At 40.0% G+C, this 14,477-nt stretch overlaps 1 protein-coding gene across 1 annotated transcript in view; it reads right to left on the minus strand.

The window, feature by feature from the left end:
• LOC134320472 (hepatitis A virus cellular receptor 1 homolog) overlaps positions 1 to 14,477 on the minus strand; it is a 25,294-nt gene extending 10,817 nt beyond the window's left edge. Inside the window, exon 1 of the mRNA XM_063001868.1 lies at positions 14,414 to 14,477. Within this exon, the coding sequence (XP_062857938.1) occupies positions 14,414 to 14,477 (64 nt within the window). The remainder of the gene's footprint in view (positions 1 to 14,413) is intronic.

Below are 14,477 nucleotides of genomic sequence, written 5' to 3' on the forward strand. Positions count from 1 at the left end.
TAGTTGATCAGAACAATGTCTGAGTGTAGCAGGTGAGACGCCATCAGGTCCAGCAGCTTTCCTGATCTTCTGTTTCCTGAGAACACAGCCGACCTGCTGTTCAGTGAAGGTGATGGGTGGAGGTGGGGTGGGGGTTACAGGTTTTGGGGGTGAGGTGTGAACAGGCAGCAAAAAATTTGTGGCAGACAGACTGAAGCTTGGCTGGGGGGAGGAGGGAGATGGTTTGGGTTTGTAGTTTGTGATGGATTGAAGTCCTTTCCAGATGGAGGAACAGTCATTTGAGGAGAATTTCGGCTCCAGATTTTTCCTGTATTTGTGTTTGGCAGCTTTAATTCCCTTGTTTAATGCCTTCTTTGCTTTTCTGTAAGCATCGCGGTCCCCACTTTTAAAAGCCATCCTTTGCGCAGTTCCCTAAGTTCATTTGAGAACCAGGGTTTATTGTTCTGATATGCATAGATGGTCTTTGATGGGATGCAAGTCTCTTCACAGAAGCTTATGTATGAGGTGACTGCATCCGTATAGTCATCCAGGTTGTTATTTGCAGATTTAAAGGAGTCCCAGCAGGGCCGGCGCTAGGGGGGGCTGAGGGGGGCATTGCCCCCCCAAATTGTGTCTTTGCCCCCCCAAGCACAATGCAAGCAACGGCTATTTTTAAAATTATCTCTGAACCAATCACAAAAATGCATTTTGTTTTACAGTGTGAAGATATTTCCTTGCTTATTCCTGATTGGCTCTTTGAGTCATATAAAAATCGGCAGACTGCCCCAAACAGTTCAGTTCGGCAGTATATGTTCTGTTAGTGTGAGCGAGAGGCAGGTATACTGGTAAACACTCTTCTGAGTTTAAACTGACTTCCACATGGTAATATTTGCTTAACTGTGGTTTTTCGTTGCTTTAATGTTACTTACCTCTTACATAGGTGTTGCTTAAATTATTTTATTAGCCGTTAGCGGTTAGGCTAACTTGGTTCTCCTAACACAGGCTTAAGTTTATTGATGTCTTTCTGTGTGCATTTTTCATTTAATAAATATACATTGTAGAAACACTTATAATGCATCGTTTTTTGATCTAAAAAAAATCAACTGACCGTGTGAGTGTCGCACCCGAGGGCTCCTCCACACCATGTCAAACACCACCAGCGTTAGCTGACTGTGCTCTTTCCCCCGCGCAAGCCGTCGCGGCTCATGGTTTAAACGATTCCTCGCCATCACAGCCAGTATTAAATGCTTTTCCGAAGCGAACTTTTGGCCACACAGCACAGGCTTTTAATCCGAGCTGGTATCGATCCAGGCCATGGCTTGAGTATTCTGTAAGAACTGATGCATGCTTTTGCTTTCCGTGTCGTATATTTGAGGGTAAAAATGATAGAGATTTAGCATTCACAAAGCATGGTTATACAAACTGGAAAGCGGCACTTGACAATGATAAAGGCTTTCAGAAGCACGCATCCAGTCAGAGTCATGTACGAGCTATGGCTTTGTGGGCAGAAAAGAAACAGAGAGAGTCAAGCGGTGACACTATCACTGGTCTATTGGGTCCAACCCAGACAGAGAAAAACCGCTACTATGTTCGAAGCATAGCGGATGTGGTTCGGTTTTTGGCTGTAAATGAATTGCCTTTTCGTGGTACCCAGGAGTCAACTCAGGAGTCGAGTCAAAATGACGACATATCAGCTGGTCTTTTCATCAAGCTTTTTGAATATACTTTAACCAAAGACCCTAAATTGGCAGATATAGCTAAACATATTCCTCAGAATGCAAAATATACATCGAAAGATATGCAAAATGAGATCATTGACACGCTAGCAAAGATGGTTTTGATTGAGATTAAACACAAATATGACAATGCAGACACAGCAGGCTTTTGTATAAAGAGTGATGGAACCCGAGACAGGTGTAATGTAGAGAACCTTTCCCTAATGATCAGGTTCATCTGTAATTCTGTTTCAGAAGAGCATCTTATTGGATTACTTGACTTAGATCAGCTAGATGCTGAATACATAACTGATCAAATACTAAAGCATCTCTCTGATGGAGGTTACTGTTCTGATCACATCATAAGTCAGTGCTATGATGGAGCAGCTGTAATGAGTGGGTTGAAAGGTGGAGTGCAGACACTGCTTCAAAGAAAACTTGGTAGAGAAATTCCCTACATTCACTGTTATAATCACCAGCTACATCTCACAGTGGTCCATGCAATGCAAGCAGATTCGCGTGCTAAATCCTTTTTTGCACTTTCTAGCACACTTCATTCATTTTTCCAGCGACATTATGTGGTTCGGCGTTATGACACCCCCCCTCTCAAAAAGCTTCTAGAGATCCGGTGGACCAGTCATTTTGATGTGACAAATTGCTTAGTGCAGAATGAAGATGTCATTTTTAAAGTTCTGTCTGATGTGTCTGAAGATTCTGATGCACCTGTGGATTTATGCACAGAGGCATCAGGGCTCTTAGTGCAGATGAGAAAACATAATTTCTTTGAAATTGGAAAGTTCCTTTTAAAAGTTCTTGCCATTTTGAAGCCGGCCAATTCAATCTTGCAAGCCAATTCTGTAGACCTGTGTAAGGCTGTGGAGGTCATCTGTGCATCTCTGAGTGCTTTAAAAGATCTACGTACTGATGAATCCCTGAATGATCTGGCTATGTCAGAGAGTCCACCTTCAAAGCGGAAAAGGACTATGAACACACAGTTGACTGACAGCGTGGTGCTTTCCAGTGTAGGGCACAGACCTGGTGACTCATGTCATACACCAAATCAATCTTTGAGGAGGTCGCTTCTGGAAATTTTAGACAGAGCCATTGCTGAAATGGAGAACAGATTTTGTAAAAGAAATCTGGATTTGATGACAGCTGTTAATGGTCTCCTTCCTCACGATAGCTCTTTTCTTGATCTGGCCATATTAGAGCCCCTACAGCAACTTATAGGTACTGACACAAACATCCTGAGAAATGAAATAAACGTGGCAAAGCCTATGTTGCAGAATAAATTCTTGACAAGATCAGCAAACCTTTCAACAGTGTGCAACCATCTTCAGGCCTATAAAGAAGCGTTTCCTGTCCTGCATTCTCTTTATGTGACCGCACTGGTGATAGGTGTATCATCAGCATCATGTGAAAGCTCTTTCTCTACACTGTCAAGAGTTCTTACTCCCTTTCGTCGCACAATGCTGCATGACAGAAAAAGAAATTTAGTGATTCTGGGCCATGAAAAGTCAATAACCAATAGGCTTGATATGGAGGAGTTTGTCAGATTATTTGCTAAAAGAAACAGAAGACTGCTTCTGTAAATTCTTTGTTCTGGGTTCATTTTAGAATACAGGCTCAGCTAAAGGTTTTAGATAATTGTATCCACAGTGTGCATATAGAGATTTCATTTTTTGTATATAGTTTGTTTGGTTACGTTATTTTTAACTTGGCATTATTTTTACATGACCTTCTCGTTGCAAGGCAGGAGTGTTACTGCCACAATATATAGGTGTATAGTTGTGTTCAATGAAAATATGATTACTGTTGTTCATTTGCACTTATAGTCTTTACATAATTTGTTATACTGTGCATAAATACTGCATTGTACCAGTACGTTTCATAACATCAATAAAAACTTCAATACTTTACCAGATTTTTTACCATTAAAGTGCAGTAGATAGGAAAATTTTCCTTATTTTATGTACTTTCATATTTTTTTCTTTTTCAAAATAGAAATGTGACGAATATCCCCCCCCCCTTTTTTTTACAGAATTAGTATTCTTTTGTTTTCTTTATATTTTAATTTCCCAATAATATAAATATTCTCACTCATTCCTATTTCCACGTTTGAATATTCTCAGTCTGTGTGTAGGTACATTTGTCAGCTTTGACTTAAATTTGTATTAAAGCCTTTCAAGAAATAGAGTTGTTCTATTAGTAATGGCAATTTAATTAAGGGGGCGTATTAAAATGAAATACAATTAGATAATCTTTTTTCTCCATTTACATAATCAACATGTATTTTTTAATCATTGGGTTTTAAGTTTAAGTTCGAAAACATGCATTTTTATTTCTTTACCTCATACATCACTTTAAGCCAGTATCAATAGCTTGGCTGTCATCATTCATGCACAAATCAAGCCTTGAATATATTTCTGGCTTCAAAAACATGACTATCAACATGCCCCCTCATTAGGTTTTACTGCCCCCCCAAGCAAAGCAGTCCAGAACCGGGGCTGAGTCCCAGTTTGTTGAGTCCAGACATTCCTTTAAATTCTCTATGGCTTCATGAGACCAAATTTTCACTGACTTCCTCTCAGGCTTTGTGGTTTTAAGCTTTTGTTTATATGAGGGGATGAGATGAATAAGTGAGTGGTCCGAGTTACCAAGTGGGGCACGAATTGAGGCCTAGTAAGCGTCCTTGATGGTGCTGTAACAGTGGTCGAGAGTCTTATCTTCTCTGGTGGGACAATCGATCAACTGTTTATATTTAGGCAGTTCAGCACTCAGGTTGGTGTGGTTAAAATCTCCCATGATGATGATAGGAGAGTCTGGGTGTTGCTGCTCAACTTCTATAATCTGGTCAGCCAGCTGTTGTTGGGCTAGGCTGGCATGTGCCATTGGATGAATGTATACTCCAACCAGGATAATAGAATTAAATTCCCGGGGTGAGTAGAATGGTTTACAGCAGATAGTAAGAGAGCATGTCCTGTCCAAAACAGTTGCGTCTGTGCACCATCTGTGGTTAATATAAAAACACACTCCTCCGCCTTTAGTTTTCTGAGTGAGGACAGGGTCGCGGTCTGCTCTGTGCAGTGAAAAATTGTGTCATTTAACCACGTCTCACTGAAGCACAAAGCGGAAGCGGTAGAGAAGTCTTTAGTCGTTCTAACCAGCAGTTTTAATTCGTCCATTTTATTGCTGAGAGAGCGCACGTTAGAGAGAAGCGCCGCCTCGTCTTCCGCGATTTCTCCGTCGCTGCTGCGCATCATAGCGGGATGCCGGCTGGTGATCTCCCGGTGCGTTACTCCGAACAATTTCAGCTGGTATGCGCTTTAAATCCAGTAAACTGTTTAGTGGAGTTAAGCCTCTGATGTATAGAAGCTCATTCCGATTGAAAGTGTTAGGTTTTTCGGAACATAAAAACGTACATTTAATATGGGAAGTATTACATCCAGACCACATGGTCTATTCAAAATGGCGGCTGCCATAATCTCTTGGCAGAAGGCGGAGCCCGGGGCTTTTTAGCACATTTCACTGGCTCCACCAGCAGTAAAGGAGGAGGAGCCTAGACTAGTTTAAAAACTGGCGGAAAGAGAGACGCGGTCTCTCTCTTACGTGGTGTGTCTAGACTGCAGGAGAAAAGGAGCGCCGGCCGGCTTAGCTCTGATATATATTCACAGATTATTTTTACACTTAATAAAGTGTTTTAAAGAGTACTTTCTGGACTTCCTTCGACTGCTTTCTTCAGGACCTTTTGAACAAAAGATTTATCCTAACAAATGGTAGCCAGAGGATGGTTCAGGAGGTCTGAGGATAGCATCGAATTAATTCAGCTGACTGAGGTAAGACCAGGAATTCTGAAAATCTTTTGTGCTCAATACGAGGCGCGCGCCTACTACAAGGTAAACAGATGTTCTCTGAATATATTAGATGCATTTATTATTTAGCGTATTGAGTGTGAAAGTGAATCTCAGAATCCGTAAGTGTCTGATTAAATTACTAAAGTATCATTAGATAGTTTAAAACTGTGAATATATGTTGGAGCTAAAAAATTTATGTTTCCTGATTGCTGAGTTTGAATCAGACCGAGCAAAATAAACGGTAAAGGGCTGTTCGGCAGAGGCTTCACCCGGAACACCATTGGAGCGAAACGTGTCTGTCTGTTTCAAAAGCAGGGGCGCGTGATTCGAAAGATCTAAGTTTTAACGAGTCTGGGACTGGGTTAATTCTATAGATCTCAAATTTTCGAGCGTTGGATCTAGAAGTCTGGCAGTTTTAAAAACGAGATTCTATGATTCGAGCGTTGGAAATAATAGGGTCTGGCAGTTTTAAAAACGAGATTCTATAATTCGAGCGTTGTAAAACCTAGGGTCTGGCAGTTTTAAAAAAACGGGATTCTATGAATGAGCAAACGTTGGAAATCTATTACCTGGCAGTTCAAAGGACGGGGTTCTATGATTTGAACGTGGAAATCTTAGGCGTCTGGCAGTTTAAAAAAACGGGATTCTATGAGAAAGATTGTCCTAAAATTCGGACTTGACTGTTTCGGGAACGGAGTTCGGTTAATTAGACTACTTTAAATTCTAAATTTGGTTCGAAAACAGTACATCGGGAGTTTGTTTGTCAGTGTTTCTGTGCGTATTTATATGTAACCTTTTGTTTGTCCGCCATCTTGCACACGCGTGTTTTTCTGTCTGTCCGCCATTTTGTCTTGGGAAAGCAACGTGGTCTCTCGTCTATCCGCCATTTTGTTTCTTGAGAACGCAGCGTGTTTTTCTGTCTGTCCGCCATTTTGTCTTGGGAATGCAACGTGGTCTCCCGTCTATCCGCCATTTTGTTTCTTGAGAACGCAGCGTGGCTTTGTCTGTCCGCCATTTTGGCTCTGGGTTGCGCAGCGTGGTTTCTTTTGTTCGGCGGCCATTTTGGACCAGAGAGCTGAGCGTGGTTTTCTGTCTGTCCACCATTTTGGCTCTGGGAGAGCTGAGCGTATTTTTCTGTGTATCCGCCTTTTTGGCTCCATGTGAGCAGCTGGCCGTATCTTGTCCATCGGCTATCTTTGTACGCCTGGATTGGGTAAGGGCTACAGTTAATTTTATAATCAACTTTATTTTTATAATCTTAAGATAACTGAGTTAAGATGAAGTATTTATGGTACCTTATTAAGTGTGTTTTAAGGTAGATAGCGCTCTTGAACTTTAAGGTTCTTAAACCAGGAAAGAGTGGAATTCATCCATGTGTGACATAGGACATTTTCACACAAATAGTTAAGGAAAATCTCCTTAATCAGAGTTGTTATAGTGAATAAGATAAAAAAAATTTTGACTAACCCAACGCTTGTTAATCGTGTTAGGAGCTTTGCATGTATTGTTGAGAGATTGTTATATTGTTTTTTGTTTTAATGTGTGGGGTAATGCTGGGCAATAATTCGACATCAATATGTCGCAAGTGGGGAATGTTTCAATAGCGGGGATATGATTTTAAACAAATTCGATCAATACACATACATACACGAATCCAGTGCTTTAGTGTTACCGCTCTGATCGCACTGGTTACTGTAACACAGTAGTTTTTAAAGCACATTTCACAGACTGTAATTTAGCTTTTGCTTAAGTATGTTTTGTATTAGTAATTGTTACATTTTGAATAGCATCTGTTACCGAGCAAAAAAAAAAAAAAAAAAAAAAAAAACGCTAAAAAAAATCGCGAATTCAGTGAGTTGCGACAGAGAGTCGAGTCTTTTGTCTCGGTTCCTTTTGAAGAGCTGCGTATTTACATGGCGACTCCCGGAAGAGTCGGTTCCTTTGTTTCGGTAAGAAGAGCCGATTCATGGATTCGAATCATTTTACGACACATCGTTAGTGGTTATAACGTTTGAAAAAAAAAAGAAAAAAAAGTTTTATGTCATTTGAAATGACACATTATACATCCCTAACTGTTTTAAGTGTTGCATCAACATGTTTCTTTTATTGCTTTTGAGTTAAGGACAACGTTTCTTCTATTGCATTTGAATTAAATACTACTGTTGTTGAGGTTTGTATCCACTCCCGTTTACATTACACAGAGGAGACCCCCTGCTGTTTACTCGGTGAGTACATTTTAAATGAGTTATTTTCTACTTTTTGCTTGAGTGGATTTTCAGAGTAGTAACTTTACTTGTAATTAAGTAAAGATTAATTAAAGTAATAGTACTTTTACTTGAATACAATTTTTTGTACTCTTTCCACCTCTGATTAAGACATGTGTTGATATATTAGATTATATATTGTCAAAGCTTATGTTTATTTGAGAGTGAGGTCGTGTTTTTCTCTGTATACAAATGCTGAATACAAGTAAAAGGTAAAAGCTATTATATTACTGTTTCTAAAATATTGTGTAGTTGTAAAGAGTGAGATTTCATAGCCCTATAAATCTTATGAGGTGTGATCATTTGTTTGCCTCTTGAATTAAATTGGAAATAATGCCTGAAGGTACCACTATTTCTGTACATGACAGGGACTCTGATCCCTTCTGGATTTGTGCAGAATTTTCTTTCTGTCTTTGTCTGCTACAGAAATATCCGTAGTTATACTAAGTGATCTTGAGGGTTATACTTATCTAACTCGGTTAGTGCCAAATTATGTTCTATAACTGAAAGGAAAACATCTCACGTATCAAGTTAATGATTGTATAAATACTACAGTGTACTTCTAAAATTTAACATTATTATCAAATGCTGTAATACTTAATCCTACCACTTTTTACTAATTGCAGGAGATGGTGAACATCATGACTGTATTACTCTATCTATTTTTTCTGGGCCTGATAGGAATCCTGAATTGGAAATGTTTGTGAAAGGATTTGCATCCAGAGATGCTGCAACAGACAGGAAACAAGTGGGCTTAGTTAAAATTTTAGCAAATGATACTTTGTGTCATTGTCCCTCTTATTCAATTTAAGTGGAACTATTTAAGTAAAGTTTTGTTCCAATTTTACAGGACAATGCCAGAGGTGACACTGCTGACAAAGCTGTTGCACACCTTCCACTGCTCACTAACGACATTATTTGTTTACAGGTCCAGCTAACACCAGACTTTGATTGAACTAACTTTAAAATTCTGTGCTTTCCAACAGGATAAACACATTTAGTAGGTTTATTTAATATTTTATTTTCAAGATTTGATTGTAAAATTTGAAAAAAGGGGGGAGTATTATGGCAGGAATAAGAATTTATGTTTAAAATGCCGCTTTGTGTATTAAATCCTGTGATACATTGTGCTGGGGCAGCTGGACTGGCAGACCTACGGATATGCATGCAGATTCAGGTACGTATATGCATGCAGATTCAGGGACGCCTGGTGAAGGTAATCTTCAGCCTTACCTCACATATGAGGACATTACATTTTGGTTTTGTTATGCCTTATTCCTTGACCTGCTAAACTTCGATCGATTGTCCCCATTAGTGGACACTTTTGTCTGCCAGCTAGTGGTAGCAAAAGTACTAGAACACTAATAAAGTTTGTTTGCTTCTTTATTGAGATTTTGACGTTATGTTTTGCACTTTGGTTGCATTTAGGAGACAAAACGGTGGTTGCTCATTGCACGGGATTCAGGTTATATCGGGCACAGACATGGACAGTTCAGTGTCTCTGGTTCGCCTCGCTGGCATGTCTTTGGACTGTGGGAGGAAACCGGAGCACCCGGGGAAAACCCACACGACAACACGTCCGCGGAGGGGGGACCTTCTTGCTGTGACAGTGTGCGACGGTGCTGCCCACTGAGCCACCGTGTCGCCCAACTAATAAGGTTAAAAACAAAAGGAATAGGAAAAATGCATTGAAAAAATCAAAGCTCGGGTCTCAGGAGATTAAATATAATTGCTTACACGGACTCCGGTAAGATTCAATTTAATTGGTAATTGGTAATATTTTTTGGAAATTGGTAATTGGTAATATTTGATGCTTGTGTTGTATCCGATGAATCTTTTCTAGCTAATTGATCAGGTCAACTCACTCATTTTATACTATATAGTTTATTGAAGAAGTTAGATTGGTTCAATGTGGTGCAGTAAACCTTGTGGCAATACTATGCATGATCATAGATGAGTGCAATTTAAAGATTGAGGGAATAGTGAGAAGAAAATAACTTGTTAGGAGAGAAGTACATGAAGGGGGGTGACTGGAGACCCAGGTCATAGGTTTCACAGACACACAGCAACCCAGCGTGGGGTTGAGGAAAATTATGAATACCAGATCTTGCAGATGTGTGTCATGGCTGTTGTTGCATTCTGATGTTTGAGTAAAGCAGTGTTCAAGAGGCATATGGGGTGCTGAGGTACAGAATGCCAAAGTAATGACATCATCAGACAAGAGGAAGGGAAGCTGATGTGACACTGGATGGAGACGTTATGCAGTGAAATCTCAAGCCCGTGTGGGACAGTAGTGTGTTTTAATAGACATCCACCTGAAGATCTGAGTTCCATAATAAAAAGTGAGGGGTTCGGTAACATCTTATAGAGGTTTTAAATGTATTTTACAGTAAGGTTGGTAGTACTTTGCAGTGAGTTAACTAAATGGAACTGTTTAAGTAGAGTTTAATGTGATTCAAGAAAGCCAAAGTGGATCAAAGCGCTGGTGATGATGAGCATGAGGGATTGGCTGACTAGGAGCAGGAGATGGTCATGTGAGAGTCTGTTGGATTGTGGGAAATGGAGTCTGTATTGTTAGAAGCAGGAGGTGTGTTAGTACCAGTGACCAAAAGTTGGGGTAAAAATCTGAATGAATAAATAATGTAAGTCAGGGGTTTGTAGGACTGATGGAAGTTGATATAGCAGAGCTGTTGTTATTTTAAGTATGGCAGAGTAAATAATAAATAGTGGATTGGTGATTTGTATTGGGAAAAATGTGATTTAGAAAATTTAAAGGCTCTCTAGCATGCGGCGATGATGAAGTAGAATAAGTGTAGAAAATGTTATATGTAATGTGTATGCACCTTCTGCTCTGATCAGTTTGAACTGTTTGAAGGGGAATTTTATATAGCAGGAAGGGTTAATGCAGTATGAGAGACAAGTAATGAACTATATGTTTGTTTCCATAGGACCATTGTCGGTCGCTGTGAAGTAATTGTTTGTTTCCAGGGGATCACTGTCGATTGCCCTGAAGTATATGTTTGTTTCCATAGGGCCATTGTCGGTCGCGGTGAAGTATATGTTTGTTTCCATAGGGCCATTGTCGGTCGCGGTGAAGTAATTGTTTGTTTCCAGGGGATCACTGTCGATTGCCCTGAAGTATATGTTTGTTTCCATAGGGCCATTGTCGGTCGCGGTGAAGTATATGTTTGTTTCCATAGGGCCATTGTCGGTCGCGGTGAAGTGATTGTTTGTTTCCATAGGGCCATTGTCGGTCGCGGTGAAGTGATTGTTTGTTTCCATAGGGCCATTGTCGGTCGCGGTGAAGTAATTGTTTGTTTCCATAGGGCCATTGTCGGTCGCGGTGAAGTAATTGTTTGTTTCCAGTAGACACTGTTGTTGTACTGAGGTTTACGTTCTTTTGTCTGAATTGTGTTTGGACAACCGAGTGAGTTGTGCCAGTGAATGTTAAAAGAATACTCGTATTCTTCGACTAGGCAGGAATCTTCTGTTCTAGGGTGTGTCTCGTTAAAACCAGTTTATCTTTGTCTTAATACGTGTTACAGATTTTGCTCGAAAAGTTGTTTAAAGCGGTCTAAAATGTCTAATTTAACACATAGAGAATTTATCCATGTCTCACCCACTAACTCAGGAACCAACCCCAACCAACATCAAAGCTTATAAAGACAATTACACCTGTTTCAGGAGCAACAAACCAGAACCGATAAACAGGGGACATTTTTCAGAAGGGATGTGTGTATATGAATGGGTGTCTGTCGCTAAAACACTGAATGAACTGCCAAAGGCAGCTCACTTGCAGCCCTGACGCTAACCTTCCTTACTCGCCGGCGCCACATTGGTGTCAGAAGTGGGATCGTGGTGTTTGGGTGGCTCTGATGGTTTGGTGAGCCAATATGCCCGGTCTGTCGGAGTGCGCTAGCCCAGGTGGCTGTAGGGGCAGGGTGCCCGGTCCAGCAGTGGGTGGAAGAGCAACTCGGCAGTGTAATGGGGTGCGGTCCAGACACAGAGCCACCCAGTGGACACTGGTGAGTGGGTCACCGGGACGGTTGACCATTAGGGAGGAAACAGTGTAGCGTCGCCACTGGGTCTGGCACGGACTTTACCCAGAAAGCCTTGCGGCAGTGGTGTCTAAGCTCACCGTGGCTGTGTATCCCGATGTTGGGAGTGGGGTGGCTGCGGTGAGGGCTGGGTAAGTAGCTTATATGTTTGTCTGTTGTATGATTGTATGTGTGTATGAATGGGTTAAGTGGCTAGAAGGGATGTTTGGGCCATGGAAGGGAGTTATTGCAAATTTGGTGATGTCAGCATGCGTAGGATTGGTAATTTTAGTGATATGTTGTTGTTGTGGTATCCCGTGCATCAGGGTATTAATAGAAAATTTTTTAATAGATATAGTGAGTAGAGGAAGCAGAGGGGGGCAGGATCCACCAGTTATCCAGATGGTGTTGGCTGATTTGTCGAGATATCAGGTAGATGATGATGAGGAGGATACCCTTGAAGGTGGGCCGGAAGACCCACTTCGAGCAGTATAAGTGCTACTAACTCTGCTTAATTAAAGGTAAAACCGACCAGACAAGATGAGGAGAGAGGACCAGCACTACTAATCACACACCGTGATGAAGGAAGGAGACTTGGAAGGACTGGCAGAGGCAGACACTGAGGGGACTGGAAGACCCACTCCAAGGGACAGAAGTGGCACTAACTGGACCTGCCTACAGGGAACAACCCACAGCAGAAAAGCCCGACAAAACCGACTATGTGGAAGAAGAGTCCAGCGGAATCAACGGAGCGGAACAAGACGAGGGGGGAGAATTTAGTTAGACTAGGAAAACAAAAACATAAACATATAGTTCGCAGACACCTAGACCATCTTTGAAAACACTAGTTAAGTGCAACACACATAGTTTAGCTACAAAACGCAAGGGGTTAGTTCAGGATTGTTTACAAGGTATATATGTTTGGTACTCTGCTATTTTTAGGAAATGTTTGTGCTGCTGTGGAAACAGGTAAGACCGACAGGGGAGAATCCATAAGACATTAGGAGTCATGCAGAGACACAGGAGCTATGGGCCCCTTCTGAATATCTGCAGCTCTGTCTGGTGGAGGACAACCTGAACGGACTTCCTGTAGAAGCCACGCACCCATTGTTTTTATTTTATTTTTCTTCTCTTTTTGATTTCCTATTTTTTAAATTACTTTATTTTGATTTCCTGTTTTTATTATTTTTTGTTTGTTTGTTTGTTTCAGGGTTAGGAGCTGTTGCGATAGGTACGGTTCCTTTAGTTTAACTGGTAGCCTTTTTATTTTTAGAAACGTTTTATTGTATAAAATTCAGCCCAGTGGCCATGTAGTCAGAAGGGGTTAAATTGGGGGGTTGCTGACGGCTATCCTTATCTCCTGGGATCTAGAAACACCTAACCTATAGTTAAAAGTTATTGTGAAAGCATTAAGATGCTTTCAAGGGGGATTGTTAGGTTTTTCGGAACATAAAAACGTACATTTAATATGGGAAGTATTACATCCAGACCACATGGTCTATTCAAAATGGCGGCTGCCATAATCTCTTGGCAGAAGGCGGAGCCCGGGGCTTTTTAGCACATTTCACTGGCTCCACCAGCAGTAAAGGAGGAGGAGCCTAGACTAGTTTAAAAACTGGCGGAAAGAGAGACGCGGTCTCTCTCTTACGTGGTGTGTCTAGACTGCAGGAGAAAAGGAGCGCCGGCCGGCTTAGCTCTGATATATATTCACAGATTATTTTTACACTTAATAAAGTGTTTTAAAGAGTACTTTCTGGACTTCCTTCGACTGCTTTCTTCAGGACCTTTTGAACAAAAGATTTATCCTAACAAAAGTTATACGAATTGTGTTGCTATACGCGAGTTTAACAAGTAAAACAAACAAACACACGAGACACCAAAACACCGTGGCTGCCTGTCTGGGTGCACATAGTAACACATATAATATTTGACCTCATTACTAGCCCCCGTCCCAACTTTTTTGTAATGTGTTGTAGACCTGAAATGCAGGAATGGATTTAGTATTATTATTATTATTTTTTTTATTTTTTATTTTTTATTTTTTTTATTGTCGTCGTCGTCATCATTATTATTCATATTATCATTATTATTATTATTATTATTATTATTGTTGTTGTTGTTGTTATTATTATTACTATTATTATTATTATTATAACTATTATTATTGTTATAATTGTTACTATTATTATTATTATTGCTATTATTATTATTTTTATTATTATTATTTTTTATTATTATTAAAGAAATTCTTACACAAGACAACACAGGAGCAGTGTAAACCTACCTCACAGCCACTAAATTAAAATGAAAATATAAAATGCCCCCAAAATATAAAGACAAGATAAAATAAGCAGACAGAAATGTGTTAAACCCTGTGTTAAACCCTGAATAAATAATCAAATTATTATTAATAATTTTAAGGAGGTTTGCATTATTACTATTATATTATTATTATTATTATTATTATTGTTAATACCACTGATATTAATTTTGTTATTAATGCTGTTATTATTTATTTATTATTATTAATATTATTATTTATTATTAGTCCGTTTGAGACGTACCTGTGAGACAGGAGAGGAGGCAGGTTGAGAAGATCCAGAAGTGAATCAGATCCATGTTAAACAT

Source organism: Trichomycterus rosablanca, chromosome 9, assembly GCF_030014385.1.
Source record: "Trichomycterus rosablanca isolate fTriRos1 chromosome 9, fTriRos1.hap1, whole genome shotgun sequence".
Taxonomy (NCBI): domain Eukaryota; kingdom Metazoa; phylum Chordata; class Actinopteri; order Siluriformes; family Trichomycteridae; genus Trichomycterus; species Trichomycterus rosablanca.